Source organism: Netta rufina, assembly GCF_964035555.1.
Source record: "Netta rufina genome assembly, chromosome: 4".
Lineage (NCBI taxonomy): Eukaryota > Metazoa > Chordata > Aves > Anseriformes > Anatidae > Netta > Netta rufina.
In genome coordinates this window covers 53,253,243-53,278,007 of record NC_140127.1, presented here as the reverse complement: position 1 = coordinate 53,278,007, position 24,765 = coordinate 53,253,243, and the positions used below count along the sequence as shown (strand labels likewise).

Sequence of the window (24,765 nt, the reverse complement as noted above, 5' to 3'; positions counted from 1 at the left end):
TAACTAGACATGGGCCATTACTTTGCAATTAGCTACAGAAGAGCATAGCACAAGGTCGTAATTCCCACAGAGGTCTGCAAGGCCATCAAATCTCAGCAGCAGAACTGTTGGCTGTTCACCAAAACGGGCCCTTTTGTATTACAGAATTAGAAATGCTTTGGGGAAAGAACATATTGCTCATTTTTGTAGAACCCAGTATGAGGGAAATCTAAAGTCACAGTTTCTGTAAAGCAAATAATGCTGTATCAGAGAAAATATAAAGGACCTTTACACCGTACAAAATTAGGTGCTGCTGGCTCACTTCAGCATTTCTGGCCACTTTAAGTAGTCATATACAGGTGTCAGGCTTCATGAAAGATGTTCTCTGCATGATTATTCCTGTCACCTTGGGCTTTCACAGTCTAGTGTTCACACTTGGATCATGGATCACACGTTTACTCAAATAGCATGGAAGTCTAGAAGAACTATGTAGTGTGATCAGATTTTTCTTTTGCAAGAGAAATGAAGAAAATGGAAATACAAAGATTTAAATATAACATCATTCTCATCCAGAGATTTGCTGTTCTCTGCCACAACTAAGACAGGAATCATTTTCTCTGGATACCACAGAACATCCTTCACTGAAAATCCTTTAAACAACTGGCCCATTGTCTGTCAAGAGTCCTCCCCATTAAAGTCCTTGATTTTGTTTGTTGTTCTTCATTCTTGAACTTTGGCTCTTCTTGTCAAAATAAGTTGTGTAGATGGAACAGACTGAGCAGGAGATAAAGTCATACGAACTAACAGGTCTGTCATTGTCTCTTAACAACGCTTATGTATCTGCAGAGGATGGAAAATCTGAAGATATTTTTCTTCTGTGCTTACTTCCTTTTATGGCAGTTCCCAATTATCTGCTATATTCATAGTGTAAATAATGAGCCCAATATACAATAGTCAAATTGTTATACAACAACTCCAAATCATAACAGACGGTGCCATGGGTATTACATACTGGAAGTAATATTGATGAAGTCACAGCCAAAGATGTTAGATCTCTGCTGTTTGCTTGGAATACTTGGAAATCATAATATTTGCTTATTATTTATGGTGGTGGCCATGCTACGGAAGTTTACTATGTGCAAAACACCAATGAGAAACGTGAAAAATCCACCTCAGGAAAAATGATAGAACATCTAACAAAAGGTAAATCAATGTCACTCACACACATGTACATAAGTTATAAGAACTGTGGGTATGAACAGCATCTTCCAGGCAGCCTAATAAGCAGCAAAAAAATCTTTTAAAATGTCACTTGCATTAGAGATATAAAATCTACTGTCTATAAAACCATCACGGTATTATGAATTAAGAAGAAAAGGAAAAAGAACAGAACCTGGCTTAGTCAAGTAAAATGAGGGACAGAAAAATAATCAAGTCACATGGCTTAGTAAAAGTTAGTCTTCTTAAAAAAAGACAGCTTACTTGCTCATAATTTTCTGCGGCGTTGCTAATACAGAGAAGAAGAGCTTAAATGACAACAACAAAACCTTTTCATTTTAAAAGCATTAATTGTACTGACAAGATGAACTTTTAAATCATTTAAAGTAGAGATTTAAACTATGTGCTATCTATAAAAAAATAAAATCCCCTAGTTACTGTACTTGGAATACCAAATGCATTGTAAAAGAATTTCAAGGTAAATACACCAATTAACTTAGAAATTTAAAGTCCCACTTTGGGAATTAAAATGAGAACTTCAGGTTGTAAACAGACCTTTTTGACCTCCTGCTGTCCTTGGCATAACACCATCATTGAAATTTTCCATACAGTTAACTCTAATGGAAATCCTGGGCATTTGAATACGTAGCTCTTAACTCTACATGTAACAGCCATGCTTAATGCCTCATGACTTCTTCGTCAGCAGAAACCTTAATCCTTATCAGTATTGTTCTATACAGGTATAAACAGATCAGTATGTAAGAATTACTTTAACCTAAATGTAATCTGTTAAAGTCTTTACATCAATCATGTTAATTTTTGCACAATGTCATTACTGAAGAATTCTGGAACTATATTTCCACACTTGAGCATCTCTCATAACTACACTGTTATTCTGATAAATTTGATCTTAACTTTGATCTTCTGGGTTCACAGGGCTTGGTCTAAAGGAAATTACAACCACTTCTCGAGTCCTGACAAGCACTCCCAACTATAATACCATTCCAATGTGCTCTTGTTTGTTTAATGCCTATCAACAAGAATCAACAATTCAGTATGTAGTAGTAGGGAACCATTCTGGATATACAGCATGTCTGGATTTCCTCTCCTCCATGCTGAAAAACTGCAGATTGCCTACCTTTCTTGTATCCCAGTGGTTTTGGAATAAAGGTTTTGAGGAAACAACTTTCAGAGGTAATAGGCACCCCATCTCCAGTGAGACCTGTGGAATTCAGCAACCTTGGAAAATATCCAAGGGTTTATTTTAAAACAAATTCCTGTTTGCTCACACTGTGTACAACTGAGTGACAAAACAGAAGCTTAGAAAGCAAACTCTTACCGAAGAATACAAGCTACCTATATAATAATGGAGATTTAGGAAGTCTGCTAAATCATGCAAAAGGTCACTTGAGGATGATTCTCTGGCCACTGACAGCATTTTGAGAATTTGCCTTTCTAGATTCTGCTGAACTATCCCAGCTAGTGATTTGTTCTTATAAATATTTAGCAACAGCTGGTTTTCCTTTTACAACAGATGAAATCTGGCATTTCCCATTACTCCTCACAGTTTCAAATGTTGAATCATATCATCTTTTTGGAAGCTGAACATTGAACAATAAACTTTACTCCTGCAGCTACACAGAACTGTGTAAGATTGCCCTTGGTGACCACCCCACTGAGGATGACAGCTGTGATTTGCTCCATTTACGTTCACAACACAGGAACCAGTGTGCCTCCACATCACCCATTTGCACCCACCTACTGCATGGTGCTGCCTAGGAACACAATCTCACACACCTTTGTGGCACGTGTAACTCTGGACACACCACTACTTTGAATCCTCCAGCCACAGCAAAAGAGCACTAGCAGACTTATGCCATTGTTTATTGGTATCTTCCAGCAAAAAAAAAATAATGAAACAGTAAGAAATGTAGAACTGGCATCAAAAGCCTGGACCATACTTCAGGCTTGCTTCAGGCTTGCATCTGACAAACCTGAGGCAAGAGCAGCAAACACCCATCCTCCTTCCTCCCTCCCAGCTTCACGAAGCTTGGTCCTGGGGCTTCCTCTGCCACCTTTGCATGTATCATGGCACATATCTCATCATGAGAAAAAGACAAAAATCCTTTCTTGGGACAAACGGTTGCCTTTCAGTAATGAGATATGAAAGCAAGCCAGCCTCTAATGACTTGTGAGACCCAGGCAAGAACTGGCTGCACCATACTTGAGAGCTACCAAAGGGAAATGATATCAGGCCCACACAGAACAGGGAATTGGCTATACAGACGTGCTCTATTTGTCTGGTGCCATTTTGGACTTTAGTGCAGCTGGCCACTAGATTTGGACTGTTTGGCAACCCCAGCTTTGATGCATAGCACCAGGGTTGCCACAGTCTGTGAGCCAAATGCTTATCGTTTCCTCTTGTCCTTGCGGGGGATCATTTTGCCTTCTGCTGCAGCCAGTGACAGAGCCTGCTTTATTTATTTATTTTTGGTTGGTTTTGTTGTTTGCTTGTTTTCAGCACTGCTTTGGCTCCCTGTGTGGCATATATATATTTTTTTTAAGTCATTCTTGGTGTGTGGGCCAAGAGGCACAAGGTGAGAAGATGACGGCATGGGTTCCACAGTGCTACGTTATGGACATCTATGGTGAACACTGCTTACTCTGAGCACAGTAATTCTGAAAAATGGGGTCACCTGTGCTCCCGAGAGCACAGGTACAGCTTCTGCCTGGCTTTAGGTTCTTCCCCTGGTAGTCCAAAGGAGACAGTATAGTGATGAACTCCAAGGTCAAGAGAACATGGACATGCAGGACTTGGTCTTCAGGGTAAAGCAGAGCCATATCAACGAAACCCACACATTTGCAAGAACAAGCTATAAATATGTCTTGCAAAATACTGTTTAAAGCAAGTTTGTCCTTCCTTGGATGTATGCAAGTGGAATTGGTTTTATTATAAGGTCAAGCACAGGAATTGATTCCCAGACATATATGGTTTGGGATTTGCACATTACCCCTACTCTTATCCTAGGCTAGTTGGAGACCATGTTTTCCTGAGAACCTTCCTAAGATACTGATAAGAAACCCTTTGAAGAAGGGTCTGATCCTAGAGAGGCTGTTCTTCACACATACTGCCTTAAGCAGTTGGTGTACTCAGTAACTTAAAAGGAAATTATTTTAAACCCTAAGAAAGAAAAATGGGATAAAAACAAATATATGAAAATCAACAAGGGGAAGCACATCAAACAGAACTCAGAAGTCAATATCACTAGATTCTCAAATCCAGTATTTTTTTAAAGCTTAGTTTAAAAAATATAAAAACTGTTACAAAAAAAAAAAAAAAACATTAAAAATCAACTTGCCACATGGGTAGGTGGAATTTCATGTGTGTGGTATCAAACTGAACTCAAAGAGTGTACAGGGTAGTTTTTTTGGTTTTACGCAGATTAAAAAGGGGGTTACAGAGAAACATTTCAATAGAAACAATGCCAATGCTGTAAAAATGCAGCCCTGGAAAATAAGAGAAAGTTATCATCTTTATTAAGTACTCAAATGCTCATCAGAAAGTCAGATGCAGAGATTCTAGCTGTACATGCAGCTGAATAAGCAAAATCAATAGCATCAGTAACTGCAAGTGTGCAAATGCTGAAGTAATGTCTGAATAACCACCTTTCCCAATACTCTCATATCATCCTTACCAGATTAATGAGTCTTCTCATTGCATGTTCATGTGAGCAAATGCATTCACAAGGATCAAATCCACCTTCTGCCATGGTTCTCTGGATAAACCTGAACTCGTCCGTGAACACCTAGGAAAAATAAGAATAAAGGTACAATGAACTCTTTTTTCAACTGACCTTATTTTACAGACTCCCACATCAAGTTTCAGCTCATTTAATGCCAGAGTGAAAAGGCAAGACAAAGCAGAGTAATCCTATTATTCCTTTGGCAGCATGAATGAAGAAGTCTGGTGTGTGCAGTTACCTTTTGATGTTGCTGAAAGCAGTGTCTCACACAGGCTTCCTTAGAGAGCCAAATAATTTTTTGCAAGTATCTGTGAATCCCCCCTGAGTTTTCCTACATACCACTATGAAATGTAGCCTGACAAACAAGAACTACACAAATTAAATTCTGGTTTCTCATCTGCATAGTGGGACTTTTAAGTGTATGAATACAATTTGAAAAGTCAGGGGAACTTGTGTTCTTAAACCCCTTACAAACTGTTGGCATTCTCCCCCTGGATCAATGTACAGGAAAATAATTTAAAATTCTGTAACTTCTTTGCTAGAGGGGGAAACAATCATCCCCATTGTATAATGAAAGCAAGCAGCAGGGGTGCAAAAGTGGATGTACTTGGAAACGCTTTAAAAATGGAGCTACTCATACTAATTTTAGATCAAAGAAGTAGGTCATCCAGCTAGCTACACAGAAAACAAAAGTTCGAAGATGCTGTAATGGACACGGAAGGGAAGCCATTCTAGGTCATTCACCTGCTAAAACCACTTCCACACCAGACACTCAGCAATAGCACGAGCCCACCTTTACTGTTCAGCAAGTTTTCTCAGTGACTTAATTGATGGTCAAAAGGGGCAGCAAATTGTAAGGCATTTCTACCCCTGTGGTCAAGTCAGGGATTGTCTTCTCTCTAACGAGGACTGTTAGGATGCACGAGATTAATTCTCCAGAATGATACTTCCAAAGTATGACTGTTTAACTTGGTATTAATAAGGCAAGATTCAGATTGTGTTTGTGCTGCACTCACTGGGGTCCTATGTGAGGTAACTGGCAGGCTTCATAAAGGCAGGAGCATGGAGCAGATACAACCTGTCTGCTTCCTAAAGTAGCTTGTGGAAGTGCCAGCCTTTTGATGAGGGTGTGCTCAATAAGCAGATGTCATGCTCTGAAACCTTCACCTTTAAAAACTCATGGCCTTGATTACACACAAACCTCCTGACATTCTAATCTCATTAGGAGAAAGAGTAACAACTCTATATGTCTGTAAGAGAACGTATCACCACAGTAGTTCTTCCTTCCTGGGGTAAGAGGTGGAAAAAAGAAAACGCACTTCCAAAGTCCTTCCTCCATTCACTCTGAATGCTTGCCACTTTTCCGTGTTACCCTCTGCCATGGAGCAGAAGGCCAGATCGTGAAAGAAGGTAAGAGAGATCTGTATCTGCGTTACAGAACATCAACTCCAGTGCAGTTATCTGCTTGGGTCTTCACTTTTCAAAAAGAATACTAAGTACTGAAAAAGAGCAGAAAAAATATTGAAGAGATGGAGGAAAGGCGGTTTAGATAATAAGAAAGATTAATCTGACAGTTTATTGAGAAGACTGAGAGATGATGTAATGTACAGATTTGCATAGAAAAATAAACCTAAGTATTGAAAGAAGTTCTTAAATTTTAACATGAGTTCTTCTATTTTAGCATGAGGCTAAAAGCTCTGATAAAAACCCTGGTAAAAGCCCTGGTAGCGCCAAAGAGTGCAAAATGGTTTCTCTGGACATACACTGACACCCAGAACAAGGCACTTGAACCAGTGAAGGTGTAAAACAGTATTTAATTCTAACTTGAGGGATTTAGGAATCAGTATCACATAGTAATGGCACAACAATTAAGAGAGCTGGGTTGTTAATCTGTATAAGACTAGGAGAAATCAAATCACCAAATAATCACCACCAATGAAACCATTCTTTGTTGAGCATGCAACTGAAAAAGATTAGACAATAACAAGGAAAAGAAATCTGTCATACAACATCATAAATATAAGGAGAGGTGTGCTAGAAGGGGTTTACCCCAAGGCATCTGCAATGTACATGACAAATTACCTGAACAAGATAAAATAAAGCACAACACATGTCACCAGGTAAAATGCCTTCCAAGCTTTTCAGCACAGTCTTCCTTACAAGCTTTCTCACCTTCAAATGACACTTAAAGGAATCATCCCTCATCTGTCCCTCCTTCAAGCCTATAGCAAACTCTTACTGGCAAAGGAATGAAGATGGACCATTTATAGTGAGAAGAACACTATTTTTTCTCCTGACAAAGGACTGGATGAACTAGATTTTACATGCACCTGTCCAGTGACAAGGCATAACGAACCGCTCGGTACTATATGATGATTTTCACTTGTAAAATGACTCTCACAGACTCTCGTGTCTGTGTTCCTCATTATTGGCTTAATCACTGAATTATTTGTAACACACTGTGAATGTAGAAAGTACTCCATATCAGCTAAGCCCAGTAACTAGATCCCTAAGTTTATTAATGTCTCACTCCCGTGTGAGATTTGGAAATAAGAGGCCAGTATTTTTATCTATCTGGGAGCAGGATTCCTTGGCTCCGCCGCGTGCTCTTAGGCAGCCCGTTCACAAAACCCTGTGCCAGCCCTGCAGCGTGCTTCCTGCCTGCCTCCCGCTACTCGCAATCGTCCGACCGCACGTCAGCTGCTCGTTTGTTCTGCCCAGCTCTGACCTCCTCGCTGAGCCACGCCGACTCTCCACCTTCTGCAAATACAGCTCTTCCACTTACAAGAAAGAAAAAAAGAAGAAAAAAAAAAAAGGATATACAGGATACGCTCCCTTCTTTTCTTCATGACCTGGAGAAAGAAGAAACGGGCTTGTGGCTTTGTTTTACTGTGTTTTCTGTACGTTCTCCTGTTTGTTGTAACCTCGGTTTTCTTGGAATTTAGAGAGTAACTGGTGAGAACACAGCAATTGGTGAGGCCGTGGCACCAAATGAACGCAAGCACTCAGACAGAGCTACTTTCAACCTCGTTAAAATGACTGCATTTTGCTTCGGCTACGCTATCGATAAGGCAGTATTTAACGCCGGGTTTACAAACAGCTGGAAGATGTGTTTGGCAAACAGCTCTCAGCGCTAACAGCTGCAAGGTACGTGTTACGGCCCCCAGGTAAGCAAAATGATACAGAAACCTCAATGAAGGAGAGAACCAGGAGGCATGGGTGAATACGACATACCATCAGCGAGTCAACAGGACTTCTTCGGTGTAAAGAGGCCCACGGAGGCAATCACAGACAGCACTTCTGAAATTAAAGTGCTGCAGCCAGAGCCAGGACTGCTATAATTCAGGAGCAAAACAGGAGACGGTCTCTGATGAGTTAAGGCAGAAATAAAAGCCCACCATTACCTTCCGACTGGAGCAGCTATTTGCAATTGTAGGCAATGAAGCCATATTGAAAAACATTTCCATGCAATTGTTAAAATCATGAGTCTTCTCAGCTATGGTAATTATTGTAAATTGTTTTTTCTTTTATTGTCTTTCCCAACCTGAGCCCTACAGCTGCGTGGTGTATTTTATACATCCTACTATCAAAAAACCAATCTCAATGTTGTCTTTTTTTTTTTGGACCTGGAGACTCTGCTATACTTTAAAATTCTTGTAATGACTATACATTATTTCCCAATTCAGCAGCATCTCTCCTGAGTGAACAGCATGCAGCTGGTGAGCTCTGGGAGACAGAAATTATGCTCTGCTTTTCTCCACCCTCATCATTACAAAACTGAATTCCTTTCTAGCATGAAGGCAAATGAGAAGTTTTGTCCACTTTCCATGGGCTGGATGCACTCCAGCGTGACTCCAATACTATGCTGTTTAACAAGATTGTCCAGGTGAACTCTACTCTTTAGTAAAAAGAAGTGTACAAAATGATCATTCAAGTTTTTGAAGAAACTCACTACACACAGCACATCGCCAGCATGGCTACAGATTTATCACAGCTCAAACACGGCATCTTCAGCACTAAAACTTTACACCCATTAAGTCTCATCTTTCCTGGGTCCGAGCACTCTTGAAAATCACACACAGCATACACACAATACAGTGGTTTTTTTTTGTTTGTTTGTTTTTTCTGCCAAGAACTATTTTTGCTGTGTTGCTATTTCCTTGAATATTGAAGGTTGGAAGTCCTTAGAAGCAAAATACCTCACAACGCAGCAAACAAGTAGCAGGAACTTCCCACCTTACTTTAAAGAGAAACAAAATCTCCCCTATTTAGCTCCCTATTACTATTTTACAGACAACTGCAACATCTCAAAGCATAATTATCAAATATCTCTAACATGCCATAGAGTTAATTTTGCTTCTGAGTTCAGCTTTAGATTAGTATGGCAGAACAAGTGAAAATACGTACAAAAAATTGAAATTAAAATGTAGAAAGAAAGCACGCGACTTGTTAAGGCTCCACAGGCATTCCGAAAAATGCTGAAGGGCTGAAACACCAAAAGCCACACACAAAGCATGCCTCAAAGAGAAAATGCCCATTTGAATCTTCCTGCCACAGGCAGAACCCCTCCCTCCCATAAGGGTAACCCTGTCCAGTTACTCAAAGTCCAGTTCAACATCACACAGGTATACGGTGAAATTACATGTAAAGGTATCTTCAGTGGGGCAATGCTGAAATCTTGCTAATTAAAAACCAATCAATAAAGAGTCTAAACATTCAAATCCGGCGAATCCAAGCTAACTTTGTTACACTGTGCATTTTCCTGCTGATTGCTATCTTCTCTCTCCTTGTACTTCACGCACATCCACGCAACCCTGAGGGTTTTGTCAGCCTTTTGCTGAACCACCTGCCTGCAGCTCACCAGCCTGTTATTTGGCTGCCCACTATTTCAGCTGTACGACCAAACTCGGAGTAAGAAAGGCCAGGGAATTCGAGCTGCTCTTCAGACTGGGTTAGAGCACAGAGTGGAAAAACAATAGGCACGGATTTGGGGTTTCTCTCTTAAATAAACAAGCCGGAGACATGTGCAGCTGGGACTGGCTGATTTCACCTGCAAAGAACTTGGCGAAATTTCTCATTTCTCAATTACTGTCACCAGAAATGCAGCACGTTGCCTATCACCAGAGCAATATAAAGGAGGAACGAGGCAGAAATGATAACCAGGCCATTAAAAAAGCAAAGGAAGCAAATAACTAAACACAGGATAAAGCTACAGGACAGCGTAGGAAAACAAAAGCGCTCGTAGTTGAATAGGGAAGAAACATCACAAAAGGAGCTGCAGAAATAGGCAGAAAATAAGGAGAAAATAGGCAGTGCTTTAAAATAAATGCGGGCTATTCTGCCTGAAGTTAGTGGATGCATATTCCTCACAGGGATGAATCAAAATGAATCCAGAAGCCAAGGACCTGGCATAGGCATCCTGTGGAGGTGGCCACGTAGCCAAAAGCTTTCAGTTGCTGGGGTTATGGGACCGGCAGTAAGGAGCTTGGAGATTCCTACAGAGACTTCCTTCACAAAGCAACTTCCTCGGTTCAAACAAGGCTAAAAATAGGTTCTGTAAAAAAGAATTTGTATACAAATTGATACTAATGAAAACATCCCAGCGACCTGCTCTCCTCTGCTACTGTAATTTAAATAGCTCAAGTAAATGTTCCCTCTCAGAACTTGGGTCTGAAACACCGCAACACTACGTTTGGCTGTTTTTACAGTGGTAATTTTTTAATCCCTTTCATTAGCGATGCAAGGGAAGCTCTGTCCCATCACTTCTTCCACGCTTACAGCTCCATCCGACTGGCACTGAAGGAAATGCTCCCACTGCTGTCGACAGACCAGGATCCAGTGGTCCTGGAAGGTCACAGATCCTCAGAGGGCTACTCATGATCCTTCTCCACCAGGCCAACTCCTGGGCATTAAACGGAGTTTTCAGGACAAAAGAAAACCAACTGGCTGGCCGGGCACGAAAGCAGAACAGCAGGATGCAAATGTGGGCCCTGCACCACCACAGCGAAGTGTGGCTCCAATTACAGCCTCCTCCTGCTAATTGGCCCCGCTCAGCCCATCCGTGTGGCTTTCCTCGTGGAAAGGGCTGCAGTGATTTTGCTGGCTGATACAATACCCAAGGAGAGCTCCTAGGCACAGCAACACTTTCAAAGCATAAACCAATTCCCCTCGGTCTCTGCCCTTAAAACTCTGGGGGGGAGGAGGAAAGCAGCTGATTTTGTCCTCGAAAGCATCAGCGGGTCTCCCCGGACTTCCAGCCGCAGCCTAATGAGTTGGCAAGTGTATTTTTGCACCGTGACTTTCCTCAGGATAATTAACAAGATCCGAGATGAACTTTTCAGTGCAGATTAAGCTCAGCCGGTTCCTTTCTTTCCCCACGGAAGCAGCGCTGAGCCGCGCACACAGACGTGGTTTCAAGAGGCACCGCGAGCAGTTGGAGCTCCGAGCAGAACTGTTCACCCGGCACATCCCGCTCAGCGCACGCTGCTGGGAAGCTTTCCTGCTGCCTCACAAACCGTTTGGTGTGTAAGTAAATTAGGAATTAATTTTCCAGTGTCATCCATCTGGTGCTTATTACAAATGCTGATTTGCTATCAAACAGCTCCTTAAAAGTAGGAGCAGAACCAAAGAAGCGCTGATCCAGGCACAAAGGGATGCTTCAGTGACATGCCCAGACCAGGGAGGGAGCTGCTGAGCAGGGCCTGGCTCAGAACCGAGGAGAAAGTGCCAAGGATCTTCCTCACCTTCTTCCCAGCGGTCTCCCAGGACCACAGCAGCATTGGTGCACTCCTTGTCCTTGTCAACGTGTGACTGTCTCAACACCACCAGCATCGCTCAGCCACCGGTGTTTTCACCCCAACGTGGTCACCTGGACGTGTCCCGAGGAGGTCAGGAGAAGACTTCTTCCTGGCAGCAACGAAGCAGGAGCCACACGTGAGGACTTGGGAGGGTTATGGGACGGCCAAAGCCCTCTGACAGCCAAGCATCACGATTCTTCTCTCGCCGAGGTCCATGCAAAGCTCGTGCTGCTTCCAAGGGTGGCAGGAGCTGGTACAAAGCTGCCAGCAAATGCACTGCTCGTGGACACCACACAAGGCAAACGAGGGTAAGAGCAGGCTGAGGTAAATCAGCTCAGGTCCAAATGGTTCATCTGGGAGCCCCAAATGGCACAGACGCTTCTTTGAGTTTAATTAAAGCCAGGCAACGTCAAGCACAAGCCTTAGAGGACAAGAACCCACGCATCCAAACCCCGCTCTTCTGGTACTGCTCCCCGCTTTCCTCTTCATGGCCAGTCCCCAGTAGCTGAGGGGGGAGAGACTTCAGAGGTGAAGGCTACCAGCCTGCTGCCAGTGGTTTGGCTTCTGGGGGAATTCAGCATTAATAGGACCCACCAAGATTTAAAAAAAGCTATTGGCTTGTTCCCGTGCAGGTGGCCGAGCATTTCTTCTGGGCGAAACACTTGAAAAGGAGCTAATTATGCACAGCCAGCCAGGGACCAAAAAAGCAGTCCAGCTATTTTGGAATTCATTTACTAATATTTGATGCAGAACGCTAGTGCCAAACTCCAGCTGTCAGCGTTTGGTCATCCTTTTGTTAAAATGATGACATTTCCCTGAAAGAAATCTCATCCCCTGCAACATGGAAGCTAATTAAGAGAAGATGTCAGTGGCACAGGACATTGTCCAAGAATAATACTCCCTTTTTCTGCTAAGTAAATGCTTCAGCTGCACTTCAACATTTACATCTAAAGTAGAAGCTGCGACAACGGTCTAGGACAATGAAATTATTTCTATTACACTGGAGGACTAATGGAAATTTAATCATTTTGCTTGACATATGTTAACGCAAAAGGCTGGGCTACCCTCTGTAAAATTACTGAGCTGCTGCATCTAACCAGCTTACAGAGCAAACCGGGAGCCCTCTCCTGTGGTAAGGCAAGAACCCCACTGATTTTAATGGGATTTTACCCTTGAGCCGGAACTAGAAGAGCCAGCTCCAAGGCAAATTGGCTTACTTTCCTGCTTTTGGATAGCACCAGGGACTACCCGCGGCTTCTGCTGACATTCCTCTTCCCATTCCCCAGTAACAACTCCCAGTCCCCTCAACTCGGCGCCCCTGCAGCTGCACCAGCGCTGCGCTGCTGCTGGAAGCTGCACACACTGAGCCCCAAAGCCCAGCTCCGGGAGGACACCCGTGCTGTGCCACAGCCTCCAGGGCTAAAGGTTTGCAGAGCCGAGGGCCTGCAGGACTGATCCAAACCGAGCGGTGACACAGGGAAGAGGAACTGGAGCTCCCTTCCCTGCCTTTTGTAGGGCAGCAAGGACAACAGGAAATCGCCGTCGGTCACCCAGCCGGAGAGGTGCTTTGCACTTCACTTTCCTAATTTAAAATGATTATTTCCTTTCAAAGATGAAGTGTTGACAAAGAATATGCTCTTATAACAACCTCCATAACCTATTCAAAATGCATCTCTGCTCATGTGTCACGATTTACAGGTTAAAATCACCATCAACGAGTTCAAACGTACCAAAGCAACTTAGGAGCTCGAAGCGAAGCTCAGGACTCCAGCTCATAAGCAAATTACCGCGGCGTAACAAAGCCACTGCACAGCTGCTGGGCTGGGGGAACTGTCCCCAGGCACGCCCTTACCCCATGGGACTTGTGAGCTGAGGGGACTCTGTATAATCCACAAAAGAAAAAAGTTAAGGGGAGACACTTTATTCCGAACTGCCGGGGCACCCGGGCAAATGCTGCAGCTCCAATCACCTGCAATAAATAACTCACTGCTTTGAAGTGACTTCTTTTGGATGCTCAAGAACTAAGAATTTAGACATTTCATCACTTTGCAAAAGTAAACATTAAAAAATTCCCTCACTCCTTTACAGAAGAAAGTACCAGATCAAAAACAAACAAAAATGATAGTTTTTCCGATGTACTGAGACACAATGTCTTGTAGCCCTAAGCAATGAAATTTTCTGAGACTTGTTTATTAGGAGTACAATTATTTAGTTTATAAAATACCTTACTAAATCCTTAAAACTGTAAAAACAGGCTACTCCTTCACGTTACTCCAACCCCACACAAACATAAAAATTATACTGAAATTCTTTGGAATATTTTCCTTCTTTTTTTTTTTTTCTCCGGGGATGACATATGTTTCTAATAACTTGCCACTGAGAAAACAGATTTAGCAGGGTAGCAGCATGCTGAGAAAGATAGCAGGATTTTCAATTTTCAGATGAAAGCAGCTCTATTCCCTGGCAGCCCCACTCCTAACCCCTTTAGGCCAGATCAAATTTTATCTGAAGCCAGCGGATGCCTGCCTTTGCCTTCAGTAGAAGTTGAATCAGGTTCTCTGCCTACCTGCAGTAAACAACTTGAGCTTATCAATTAGGGAATTTTTAATCAGCACTTCTACCGGAGGGAATCTGTTGCAATTAACAGGATTTCTGGGCTTGGTTATTTACATATGTTCAGCTCAACGAAGACCCAGTTTTCACCACAGAATAGCATCCACTCAGCAGACTCGCTGACTACTTTAGATCATCAAAAGGAAAGTGTTATGCAAATCGTGCGACTCTCCCCTGCACCTACGAGCAACAGATTTTTCAATCTATTCATTTGCATAAGGAAAATCCGTGGTACTGTTTCATGAGGTCAGGGTGGGTTGCTTTGAAACACGTCTCACATCTTCGTCTCTTAAGTCTTCCTGCAGGAAAGAAGGTAGATTGCACCTTTAGACGCTTTTCTTTCTACATATGGACTTGAAACTGAAGCACCCAACAATCTCAGTGCCTCAGAAAAGCCTCTATTGCCATAAATGCAGGAATATTATACTGTAATAGGATATACTGATATTATAATACCGGGATATTTCTGTGTTTCATGGAGTTCTCTGATAAAATCCTCGTCCCCTGTGTTTTCAAACAGGGGCGCTGATGATAGGTGCCACCTAACCAGCCCAGCCCGACATGAAAGCAGTGAGCCCCACCGGTGCACAAACCCCTTGCAGAGGCACTCTTGTTAAGGCAACGCTGCTCGCACCAGGAAGCTTTGTTTCACACTTGATTTAGTCCGACTGTTTGAAGAGCTAACACCCGACTTTTCTTCACATCTGCATGCAATTTTATTCAGATGTTTTTTTTTTTCCTAAAATAACTTTTTTACATATGAAAATTGGCATGTAATATTTAATCAGATTCTCTAAAATTATTGCCCTGCTAAAAATAAAGCTTTTACAATTAACCAGCAAGACATACATGAACATGTACATACAACTATGTGAACAAACGAAGACCCAAACTCTGTTACTCCAGGTCTGCATTTGGCACCGATTTGACAAATAAAGCATTGCAAATGCTTATATCGCGTTAATGGCTGGAGCTGCATTTTTGTACAGCTTTTCTGTTCCTTTTGATAAAATCTTTTCTTCCCGAGCTCAGTGCTTTGGATCTGACATTTGTCTATCAGTTTTATAAAGTAAGAATGAAACTATATTTAGCCCCAGAAAGCCACGGGTCTTAATGCATGCAAAGCTGCTGAAGAATCAGAACTAATCTTAATGAGGAAAACTTTTATCAAGTGTAACTCAGTCTGTTCCCACCCAAACGGGACTAATTTGTTCTGTTATCTCTAAAAATACCAGCCAGGCTCTTTGACTTAAGCCTCTGAAGCATATTTGTTCAATTAACAGCCATGCAAACGTACAACCACGCAATCATGCCAGGGGCTGCTCCCTGCCCACCTGCAGATCTTTCACGAAAAGCCCATCAGTCACCTCCAGGGAGCTTCCTCCTGCCCCCACCAATACCACAGGCGAGGTACCACAATGGAAAGGGGAGGATAGGACCACGTTCCTCTGCTGTACAGCTACTGAAGTCCAGCAGAAATAAAGCTAACACTGACTGATCCTTCTCATACGCCTGGGTGCATCCCCACCTAATGAGGAGGAGTTGAGGCTTTCTTCAAATACAGGTTCCTGGGGAACTTGGGAAGCTCACTGCTGGTGAGTCAAGGCCTGCAAGCTGAAGGAGCTATTCTGGGAAAAGCATATATATTTTTTTTCTTCCCTCTTTTCGTTCTTAACCTGAAGAAGCGCTTCAAGATTTGGCTCCGTGGTATAACTTCACAACATTTTCTCAGCTTCCACTGCACTAAGAGGGACTTGGGAGCACCTGGATCTCCCAAGTACTCAGCGTCTTGCAGCACCAGGTGCCTCATTAGCAACTGGATAGCTCTTAATGTATTAATAAACTGAATCTAGGAAGTTAGAGCAGAAAGCATGCGTAACATCAAGTGTGATAGTATATATGAATATGCTCACGGGCTCTCTAATTTGCTTTCCAAGCAGAATACAGGCAGATGACATCAATTTTTCTATCTATAAGTGCATCTGCCAAAATATTTTTACATCTGTTGCAAAAAGAAACCTAAATGTTCAAAGCACACAGAGTAAGAAACTGATACTTGGTATTGTTGGGGCACCACACACTTCCACTCATGCGCGCTTTGAAAAAAGAAGATCTTGCTACTTCCATGGCACTGGCTTGAATTTCTGCAAAGACTCTTGATATTAGGTCCCATTATGACAAACTTAACAGGGACAAAATGTGGCCTTTAAGGGCGTATGTCAAATACCTAAAATATCTAGGAGGGAAAATTCTGAAACACGAACACGGGGTTTGTTTTATTACACATCTGTTATGCAAATAACATTCACGCATCGCTAATTCTGAAGTATAAATATATAAAAGCAGAAAATGAGAAGTTCATAACGAAACAAGAAGTCAGTTAGAAACTAACTTTCTCTAGAGCCAAATACCAACCTTTTGAAAGCAGACAGGGCAGTTACAAAACAGTTAAAACCATAACGCATTTTTATACTGTTTGTATGTAGACTGCTTCTTTAACAACAGGTATATTTTTCTTATTTTTCCTTTAAAATGAAGGAAGGACACAGACTGCAGGATGCAGCCCAGGTAAGCAGGCTGTGCAGTTTGTACTTAATGGACCAGACTCGTGGTTTTGGTAAGGTGCTGGAAAACCACTGCCACAAGCATGGCATACGAAACCCCACAGAACCACGCTCATAATGTTTATTTCTATAGGCAGCTAGGCTAAAATACAATCCGACCAGGACAACAGAATGGCTGCCACTACAATCTCTGTTTGGAAGTGGACCCTCATGGCCCTGAGCAGGTCAGGGACTTCCCTGCTTGCCAGGGAGGCACGTGCCCCAGTGTCTCATGCAAGGACCAACAACACACACCCAGTCAGCCCTCAACCCTTGTTTAGCACCTTACACAAGATGATCTTAAACCACTTAAAACACAGAATTCCCTGCTACTCTGGAGTTGGGTGAGAAAAGTACATCTCATTTTACAAAAAAAAGGGGCAAGAGAACTAAAAAGAGCTCACGCACACCTACCTCAGCAGCAGGGGAAGGGATGGCACTGAGGACTGAGCCAGCAACCGTGCTGCTAACCGTTACAATCCCTTTTCTCTACCAATTGCTTATACTGTTTCGAGCCACGCTGGCAGTGACAGGGTCACTTTTGAAAAGCAAAAATCAATAATCAGCAACAACAGCTTGATTTCTTTCATCTGGACAAGTCATACGAATATGAAGAACGAGACGGAATTATCAGGGACCCTCCTCTCTGTTGCTGCATGCAGGAAGAAATCAGAAGTAAGGTTTTTTTTTTCTTGTTTTGTTGTCTTTTTTTTTTTCCAGCTGATGTCTGCTTTTGAAAGTAACAGAAACGAGTAAAGGTCAGCAGCACTCGAAGAGCTGAACACGAAAGACTTCTTAGAAGCAACCCGCTAAAGCTCACTGAGGCTGTGCACACTAATGACATTAACATGATATGCTATAAAAAAAAAAAAAAAAAAGAGTCCTGATGTTTAAAGGCTGGAGATGAGTTTTCGAGACTTATCTATGCGTGTACACAAGGATGTTTACCAGCACGGCGCAGACACACTCCCCATAGCCATAAATCCATAACCCAAAGATGATGCTGGAGACGGAGCGCAGGAACAGGTGTCTGCCGGGACGAAGTTTCGGAGGCAGGTCACGCACAGGGCTCACCTCATTGAGGAGCCGGGCTGTGGGCTCCAGCTCCTGGGGCTGGGTGTTGGGGACCCAGAGCTGGTGGCAGCTACAGAGGGGTGGCCACAGCTCGTATCGGCGTCTCTGCGGCCAGCAGCCCCCTGCGTGGCTTGCCCCGGCTGCCAGCCACAGCTGGGGGCACACGGATGAGGAATCCCCGGCTGGAAGCCCATCTGTAGGGTGTTGGTACCGTGACACCGTCCCTGTGCTGGGGGCTCTGTGCCCTACACGAGGAGCCCAATCCCCCCTCCAGCTGCACGCCCAGCCCAGCTGTCAGCCTGTCACTTCTCCGCGGAGCACCAACTGCAACCCCGGCACCCAGACCCGTCACCACACGGCACCCAAACCCCAAAGCGACCGGGGACGCCCCCCGGCCAGCCCCAAAAACCCGGCCCCGGCCTCGCTGCGGGCACTGCCCCGGGCTCCCCGGGGGGAGCGGCGGGGGGCGCGGGGGGCGGGCTCACCGTGCTCCGGCCGCCGTGCGAGGAGGAGGAGGAGGAGAAGGAGGAGGAGGAGGAAGAGGAGGCTGAGGAGGGCTGGGGCGGCCGGGCTCGGCCCCGCTGCTCCGGGCCGGCTCCCACGTCAGCCCGCACCACGAGACCCGGATCTGCCGGCTCCTGGCGGCGGGGCCGGGGCCGGGGCGGTGCCGCGCCGCGACCGCCCCTCGCTCCCGCCCCGCAGCGGCTCGGCCCGGCCCTGCCGCCTCGGGAAAGGGGGGGGGGGCGATCCATGGAACGGCCCCCAAACGAAGGAACGGCCCCAAAATGAAGGAACGGCCCCAAAATGAAGCCCTCTCTCCCCCCTCGAGGGGAGCGGGCTGTGGGGTGCGGCCAGTCCTCGAGCTGAGGCGTGAGGGGCGTGTGGTGCGCGTCGCAGCCCTCCAGGAGCTCCTGGCCCCAAAGCCCCTCAGTAATAAAAGGCTTCTGTATGGCAGCAGTCCGGCTAGAAGGTGTGGGGTGAAGTTAGGAATGGGGAACTTGAAGTGGTGGCTGCTCGAGGCAGCCAGCTGGGATCGGCCGTGCCTGGCCAAGGCGCTGTGCAGGAGGATAGGGCCAAGTCCTGCCCTGGGCACCGTGACCCCACACCATCATGCACCGGGGATTACACAGGAAAAAAAAAAGTCTTGTCCTATGATGTTTTCAAGGCTGGCTTGCGTCCTCCGAGCCAGAAAACATGGATGCTGCTGAATTGCAGCGAGAAGGCAGGCGGGATGGGAGCTGCAGGCTCCCACCAGTCAGTACCTCATAGCACGAGTGCCTCCTATGGTCTGACATGGCCCACACGGGGACAACCCTGGCTGTTCTCATCACTTCTCCACGTCACAGCACGTTCAAACCCTCTTTCATGGCTATAGGGTTGCCATTTGCTTTCATCCGAGCGTTTTTTTCAAGCTTTGCATGTCAAGCCTACATTGCTCTGCCAAGCCTTGGGCGCATTGCCAGTTGGCAGTCCTGCCCCTCCAGCAGTTTTTGGGGTGCAAAGCCGTGTTGTCCTTACAACGTGGTTGGCCCAGCTGCCTGCTCCCATTGCGGGGCTGGCCCTGGGCATAACAGCCCACTTCTGGGAGGCAGCTGGCCATGGCCCACAGTCCCGGCTTGTCGTGGACCTTTCCTCTCCTTACCCACGTGTCAGCCCTTTCTCTTGTCTCAGTGCCAGACTAAACAGTGGCAACACTGGAAAGTGAACAGAAGCACAGACACAAAGCCAGGCCATCACACAAAAAATCTCAAGTGCACAGAGCCGATGTTGTCTTCTCTTCCTTGTTCCAGGGAACTGAACCTCTGGTAAGGCACTAAGGATGCTAAAATAGATCTTTAATTTGGGAATACAAAACTATATCCCTACAATGTTTCCTGGAAGAACAGGTTTCTTGACAGCCTGTCCCAGGAATTTAGAGTGCAACAGAAACCATGAACACCAGCTGCATCGAGGTACACTTGTTTGGGCTTTCTCTGGCTTGAAGTATATTTTGGTTGTCCTGACCCAACACAGGACAGCGTTAAGTTACCTGTGTTAATGGTTTCCTGCACAGTGCCAGAGGGTGGTCATAAGCAGTACAATCATCTGTAGCTGCATCTTTGCTCACACCTCTCCCTCAGCCGTCCTCCTAAGCCTTTAGCAGGGAACGAGCCATCCTAGAAGCAAGCAGAGATGGTTTCCCAACACCATTAAGCAGCCTTGCCTATCTGTCTACCCCTCCATACCAAGCACCTAGGGCTAGTCACTGTTCTAGAAAATGGAGGTGAGATCCTGAAATCCCCAAACCAGAACCAACTTACTGTACTAGTCCTGGCTCAGATAAGAGAGGAGAGCAGTGGCAACTCATCAGTAGTGGAGGGGAAGGTTCCTCCTGTCAAGCTAAGGCATGAACACTGAACACTTCTGTTTTCTTGCCTGTGGGTAAAGCCAAGCAGTCTGTTGTTGCTAAACGGCTGACAAGCACACTTGGGCAAACTGCTGGAATTGGGAAGAGAGTCTCACAGTGACTGATTCTTGGCAAACAATTTGTACAATCCTAAAATTGGAAGGGATAGACTAAATGAGCTAGACAGGCTCAGATGCCTTGTCTGAAAAAAAAAACATGAACTTGCAAAGGGTCTGCAAAGGAGAGGCAGGAGCTGGTGGGGATGGAGACTGAGCAATCTACAAGAAAGCAGCATGGAACTTACAGCTACAGCTGTGATGACTTCCTCTCTTCCTTTGACTCAAATGCAGCCCCCTCGAAACTCATCGTATCACAACTTTCTCACTCATTTCTCACATCACCCCATCCAGGAACTCACATCACAGTGCAATCTCTTGAAGTTGTCCCTTGATAAGATATGCATGCAGCAGTGTCTGGCCAGTTGGGCAGCATGCTGGGTGATATGCAAGCACGCACCAACAGCTCCTCTCTCCTTAATCTTGTTTCTTTCCCTCGTGTTGTTACTGCAAAGTTCTACATATCTGTGAACAAATTTACGTAACTGGGCTCAGGAAAAAGCTGACCTTTTCGGTATCGTATTCTGCATTATTTGCACTGCATATTTGACAGCAAAATCGGATCATTTCTCTGTTCAACATGTATGTTTCCATCGGCATGCTTGGAGAGCTGGGAACCTGATGACCCTAGTGAAGGATGGACTGCTGAAAGAGTGATCCTCGTGGAAAGAAACTTCAGAATATGAACCGTCAAGGAAGGCAATAAGAGCTACAGATAGTAGAGGGCAGGAGCAAGAAAAATCTCAGCTTCTTACTTTCAAATCAGCAAGTACATATATAGGCAGAGAGTAGGTATTTTGCATAAAGCATTCTGCCAGAGCATCCCTCACAATTTGGCCCTCCTGGTTCCCACGGGCAAATGAACAAGCCATAGCAGGCACTGATTCTATCTCAGCTTCCCACTCCCAGGCTTCAGCCATCTGCTCCCCTTACACTCACAAATTTAGTGCACGACACAGCAATAACACGAGATCCCGATACGGAGGCTGTGTTCAGACTCACTCCATGAATTTTCCCTTCTGGCAGGCAAACTAGGATGAAAACAGTGATGACTTAGGCTACTGGTAATGACTTTACGAACGAAGGCATGAGATGCATTCAAGATCAGCTAGCAACAAGGACAGAATAGTAAATTCATTGATTTTGGCACACCAGAAAGAATTGTACTGCCCACTGCCAAGCTAAAATATGAAAACTCCACTTGAAGGGCAGAAGATGGTAATGTTCCTTCCACCCGTAACCCTGTACCATAGAGGAGGGTGGGAGCTGAGCAAAACTTACTGTGACATTCTCTACATCTGTCACATGAAAGTAGTGTGGCTGGGGCACTCTGCAAAGCAGCAGGCAGATGTCACATTCCAGATCCTGGTGCTAGCTTTCAAGTTTTTTACCCTAATAGGCAATGGAAAAGCAGGAGTCATGCTGGTGAGCTAACCTGCCAAATAATGCATGACTTTGCTACAGATATCCAAGACCTTACTACTTTTGCCATTCCAGAGTTCTTCTGCTGATGTCCTTCTCATCTTTGCTGCCTGACTTGTGCCACTAGGTATGGTATCGCTCCCATACCGATACTTTGTGGAACGGAAATTCTTCAGCTGCAATTCATGCCTGATCTGAAAAATGACCTAGAAATGGGACAAGTCCTCTTAACAAAACTCCTTTTCTGTCTGCTCCCTCTTTTCCTGTATGCAGTCCGTAATAACTAGATAATGCTATTCCCAGAAGGAATCTGAAAAAAACTACACTGCAAATTTTGATGCTGAAAAACCCCTTGGAAGACGTCTGAAGCATGGTCTGAAAATGGCATCCAAGAAGTCGAAGAAAAAAAGACTATAACGTCCCCTTGCAGTAGTAGCAAGGTATGAGTTGCCTTTTGGCAGCGACATGTCTTTTTAGCAACACTTCCAATTAGAAGGAGGCATCTAATTTTGGAAAAAGGATCCAAGTCCTTAGAAAAGTTGCTCACAGACATTCCTAGAATTCAGCGGGGATGGCATCGCACAAAGCACTGGGGAATTGCAAAGCACCCCGGGATACTAGGCAGCGAGACTGCGAATTAGCTGGCACAAAGACTGTATTGTGTGCTTAGGTTAATGTAACTGAAATTTAGTCGTGTAATCCCAACTGAAACAAATTTATACTGCTAGATTTTCTCAATGTACAGATACAAGCCTCATGAACGCCCGACCACAACCTAAGCTGTCAAGACTCACAGAATAAAATATGGCTGGGTGGAAGGAAGAAACCCCACTGAAGCTGTCAGAGGAGGGCTTTTGTACGGAGGGCTTTTGTGCTCTAGAAGCATCGACACACCAACACGGACTTTGAGATGTCAGGGGAAACAATCACAAAGGATTGCTATAATGCTGCCAGATTACAGCTGGCCAGTGACGTTTTCCAAGCCAGGAAATGGAGGAAGGAACTCTGAGACTGAGGAGGCAAGGATTGTTTTACAGTTAACTAGAATAATAGTTACGAGATCAGGCTGGCAAAATAATATTTAAGAATGGAAGATTAAGATCTGATCCACTGAATTGTTAATGACAACACTCATCTGAACCAGGCTGAAAATTAGATCTGAATTTCACTGTGATTGATAATTATGCAATCAGTGTCAGGAACATATTTTGCAAATACTTTGGGAAATCCCCTCTAAAAATGCGGTCTCAGTGAACCAACACTAGCATAACCTTAACAAATTGTTTTTCCTCTGGGGCAGAAACCATAATAGCAGCTGCACAGTTGTGGTAGCTTTCTTGCAAAGAAAAGATGAGAAGCAGTGTGAACTGCTTCTTGAGCCGCTGTAGTTCACAGCCATAAATTATCTGCAGCCATAAACTTACCAGCAGCTAACGTCGCTATATTTGTCTGAAAACTGCTGCCACTTGGGAAAAACACACATCATGTCACCCTCTCTCTGTGTTCAGAGCCATTTCGCCATTCTGTCTGAATCTGCCTCTGAATATGAGTCAGAGCCCTCAACTGTTACAGTTCTTACAGACTTGAAATAAAAATGAATCCCTGTTCATTTTCCAGGTGAATGTCTGATAGAAGAAGCCGTATCTGATAGATGAGCCACAGGCACAGAATGCAAGCCAGTAGGTTTGATGAATGCTAGCGCAGAAGAAAATGTGAGAAAAGGAAAGGAAAACAGGACCCCAAAGGATTTTTTGGAACACTTTACTACATCTAACTAAGAAGCAGCAAGGAGTCAAACTTTTCTGGTCAGGGTTTGGGAATTACTCTGATCTGAAATGGATATGCAGTTTTGTGTTTGGTAATAAGCACTCGGTATACAATTGAAATTTAAGAGTAACCATCCATTAAAAAAGGCTTTATCTCCTAAGATCAAAGAGGGACGACATTTCATACATCACTGAGGAGGTGTATCAAGAGGCATAACTCTGCCAGTCAGTATTCTGTCACAAAGAGATGGCTGCACCTCTGCACGGACTCCAGAAGGAATAAATCAAAATGTTGGAAGAGAACCCGATCTATTATCGTGGTAAGTCATACTTTGGTTTCTGCAGCACATTCAAGCACGCTTTTCATCTTGGATCTTAGTAGGTGAGTACTGACAAAACCGAGGAATAACTCCTTTCTCAGCTTGCCAAGATCTGTGTGAACTTAATGCGACGGTTTTAGCTGGTGCACTTTTGCTCTTTGAGGCTGTGGTTATGGCACAGCTGGATGTTTGCTGCAGTAAGTTCTGTCAAATCTATTGAACAGGAGCTGTAAACCCTAGAAGTGGGTTAGTATATAAAAGATAATTACAACTTACGGAATTGATAACGCTATCAGGTCAGGAACAAAAAAAAATCTGTAGTATTCAGCTCATACTTCACACTTAGCAAATTTTGCAAAAATGTTGCATAAATTAAGGGAAAACATTTCAATGTTCACAGCGTGAATTTACATTTCCAATGTTGAAATGGGTTCTCGTGGTTACCTTTGTGTTAAGCTACTGAGGTCTAAATTGGACACAGATGTTGCCTCTAAAACTGGAGGTAATTACTGAAAAAAAAGATGAAAAGGATTTGAAGCTGGTGCCAGAAACAACTGAGGGAGCTAGACTCTTCTTAGCAGCACACAGTGTCAGGGCAAGAGCAACGGGCACAAACTGAAACGCATGAAATTCCAGCTGAACATAAGAAAACACTGCTTTACTCTGATTGTGGTTGAACATTACAACAGGTTGCCTGGAAAGGTTGTGGCATCTCTGTCCTTAGAGAT

At 44.3% G+C, this 24,765-nt stretch overlaps 1 protein-coding gene across 1 annotated transcript in view; it reads right to left on the bottom strand.

Moving 5' to 3' along the window:
• The window catches only part of SMIM14 (small integral membrane protein 14), a 37,957-nt gene extending 19,311 nt beyond the window's left edge, over positions 1-18,646 (bottom strand). Inside the window, exons 1-2 of the mRNA XM_084285893.1 lie at positions 18,513-18,646; positions 4,893-5,003 (exon numbers count right to left, since the gene is read on the bottom strand). Of these exons, the coding sequence (XP_084142019.1) occupies positions 4,893-4,967 (75 nt within the window). The 5' untranslated portion in view covers positions 4,968-5,003; positions 18,513-18,646. The remainder of the gene's footprint in view (positions 1-4,892; positions 5,004-18,512) is intronic.
• Positions 18,647-24,765: the final 6,119 nt, after the last annotated feature.